The sequence below is a fragment of the Zingiber officinale genome, chromosome 7B (genome assembly GCF_018446385.1).
Source record: "Zingiber officinale cultivar Zhangliang chromosome 7B, Zo_v1.1, whole genome shotgun sequence".
NCBI classification, from domain to species: domain Eukaryota; kingdom Viridiplantae; phylum Streptophyta; class Magnoliopsida; order Zingiberales; family Zingiberaceae; genus Zingiber; species Zingiber officinale.
The window spans coordinates 14,439,064-14,442,182 of NC_055999.1; the positions used below are offsets into that span (position 1 = coordinate 14,439,064).

At 39.9% G+C, this 3,119-nt stretch overlaps 1 protein-coding gene across 1 annotated transcript; it reads left to right on the top strand.

The window, feature by feature from the left end:
* The first annotated feature begins 624 nt into the window (after positions 1–624).
* LOC122003584 (monothiol glutaredoxin-S3-like) lies at positions 625–1,279 on the top strand. Its single transcript, XM_042558677.1, has one exon. The coding sequence runs from the start codon at positions 706–708 to the stop codon at positions 1,126–1,128; it is 423 nt and encodes a 140-aa protein (XP_042414611.1). The 5' UTR covers positions 625–705; the 3' UTR covers positions 1,129–1,279.
* Positions 1,280–3,119: the final 1,840 nt, after the last annotated feature.

Genomic DNA, 3,119 nt, shown 5'->3' on the forward strand with positions numbered 1-3,119 from the left:
TCCACTCGAGTACATGTGTTCCTAAGCTCCTGCACACGTTAAATACAGGACCTAACTTAACTTTGATCACACCAAACAACCTTGGGCTTCCCCAAATAACGGAGCAATAGAGATAGTTTAATGGATTCATTCATGAAATATTTGCTATAGTTTGACGCTGGCTGGCAACGTAACGCAACCCTCCTCCTTTATCCAGGCTTGAGACCGGTCATGACCGGTCATCATGGGCGAAGTTCATTTAAACATGGTTTAAACGTAAACAACGATTTTAAGTTCATTTAAAACATGGTTTAACTCACGCATTTTTATTACAAACTTTGGTCCGATCCGTTGACCACTCTACCCAACACCAAACATTGTTTCATTCTATTAACTAGTCGACACGTCGTACAGATGGCTGGTCGATCCGGTTCTCCAAGGTCTCAGTGACGTCATGATAACCTTATGTCGTCGTGTAGCTGCGGGACCGCTCAAGTCCGATGTCGACGCGTCAATGACGTCACCCACGAAGGCTACGTACGCTGACCACGTTTCGAATTAAGAGTGGTCTCCGCTCCCGATGACGTCAGAGTTTCTCGTTTTGATGTCATCCACGCGCCGTCCCTGATACTATATAACCATCCCCTTCCTCCCTTCCACTTCCCTGCCCAAATTCGGATTCTTCCTTCTCAAATTGGCTGATAAAAAGGGAGAGAAATCGTCATAATGCAGGAAGCGACCGTTTCTTATCGATCGGCGCTCTTCCCAGTCGAATCGCCCTCCTCGCCGTCGTCGTCCTCCGCTTCCTCTTCCAGCGGCGGAGAGCACGCCGCGGTGATGCATCGGATGGTGGCCAAGAATCCCGTTGTGGTGGTGGGGCGCAGGGAATGCTGCATGTGCCACGTCGCCAGGCGGCTGTTGCTGGGGTTGGGAGTCAACCCTGCGGTGTGCGAGCTTGGCGAGGAGGCCGCGGCGGAGGTAGAACGGGCGGTCGCGGTCAGCGGCGCCGGGAATTGTAGGGGACCGATGATTCTTCCAGTGGTGTTCGTGGGTGGAAGACTTCTCGGTGGGCTCGATCGCCTCCTTGCCGTCCACATCGCCGGCGAGCTCGTGCCGATCTTGAAGGAAGCCGGCGCTCTTTGGCTCTGATGACCAGTTTGCCCCCCTCTTTGATGTTTATACCCAAAAAAAAAATAAAAATCGACAGCTGTGCTTCAAGATTCGTAATATTAGAAGACGTTGGTGTCGAGCCGTACAAAATTAATTCGCATCGAATCCAAATTTTCTCATTGACACGTCACACTATATTCGTGTTGACTTTTGCCACGATATCGTCTGACGTCGAGTCAATTTCACGAGGTCGTCGGCGTAAATGTAAACGCATGCATGAACCAATATCTATCGGAAGTTTCTTCTTCCACCGCTCCGTGGTCAAAAAGTGCTTCACGACAAAGAACGTGATTTGAGATTTCCACCCAACTCTCTCCAATGCACAAGAGGTTTATAAAATTTAAAAAAAAAAGTTAAATAAAAATTTTGAATCATATAGAAGTGAGATTTAAAATTTATAGTTTAGGAAGAGTAATGAAAATTCGAACTTAGTTTTTTTCTCCTATATGAAATCACGCAACTTATATTTAATTTTTCAATAAATTTTCATAACCATTAAAAATGTTTTGATAAATTTTTATATTATTGATAATGATATATTAAAATTATTTGAAAAAACTTATTTAAAACACTAATGATGCTGTTAACCTTCACTTTCGCTAAATAGTAAATGATGTGGTAAAAAGTAGTTCGGTCGTATTTAGCCAGGGGCGTAACCAGAATTCCAATTTAGGTGGGGCTAACTATCGACAAGACATAACCTCTATTTGCTGACCTAGACTTATGTCGCTCATTGTCTGGCAAGACAGTGGCCTCCTCACGTGCAGTCGCTAGCGAAGCGGTTGCTCATCACCTGGTGAGGCAACGCCTCGTGTGCGGTTGCTTTGTAGGTGATCACAAGCTAATTGGTTACTGGTCACTTGGCGAGGGAGCGCCCAATTCACGAGCGATTATCGCTCGTTGCCTCGTCGACCACTACTCGAGTGGTTGATGCTCGTTGGCTCTTATTGATGGAATTTTATTTTGTTGAATAAGAAATAAAAAATTTAGATTGACTTTAAACAATGAATTCCTCGTTTGCTACGAAGAGTAAAGAAGATCGTGCTGCAAGTAAATTTACCATAAAAACATTAAAAAAAAAAAAAGAGTTAGAATTAATATGTTTATAAACTTATAAATTTATTTATAATGAGTTTTGTAAAATTTATCATTCTAATTTGATATTTTAAATATTATTTTTGAATTTGATATTTTAAAATTTGTAGCACATGGAATGATCAATTAATGAATTTATATGGGGCTAATGCATGAAAAATTAAATTTATTAATGATATTTTTTAGAAAGAAGGTGGGGCTGGAGCCCACCCTAGCCCAAGGGTGGCTCCCCTTGTATTTAGCGTCCTATCAATCCCTTTTTAAATTAACATCAAGAAAATATATTATGAGTGATTCTTAATTATTAGTATAGATAACTGACATATAAAAAATATGTTTTAAATTTTAATTTTAAAATTTTATACGATAATACCCCTTAGTCAGCCCACTACGCCAAGAGGACGCAAAATAGCAAAGGATGCCCGGCGTCGATCAAAGTCGATAAGGGAAGCTGCAATGTTTGACCAAGTATCAAAGTCAAACAAATTGACACGCGTGATGCACGACACCTGCTGCACACGACATTGTGGATTGCAGCTAGCACACACTTATTGCCATCTTTGACTATGTATCAAAGAAACAAATTTTGTTATTGTTATTGCATTCAATATTAAAAATATTTTCTGTAACCCACTTTCCCCTCTTAGAGTGTGTTTGATTTAAGTTATGACATATAATTTTAATTATATCATTATCAAATAATGACATAATCAAAATTATAGGGAATGAAATATAACCATTGATTGTTTGATTCAATTTAAGTAATTCAGTAAAATCTTATTTATTTGGAGATTTTAGTATATAACCTAACGTGATATTTTAGTAAATTATCCTTGATTTAATAATGATAATATTATATTATTAATAGTGGTATA

Coding starts and splice junctions, on each gene's coding strand:
- LOC122003584 (XM_042558677.1), top strand. CDS start 706: ATGCAGGAAGCGACCGTTTCTTATCGATCGGCGCTCTTCCCAGTCGAA.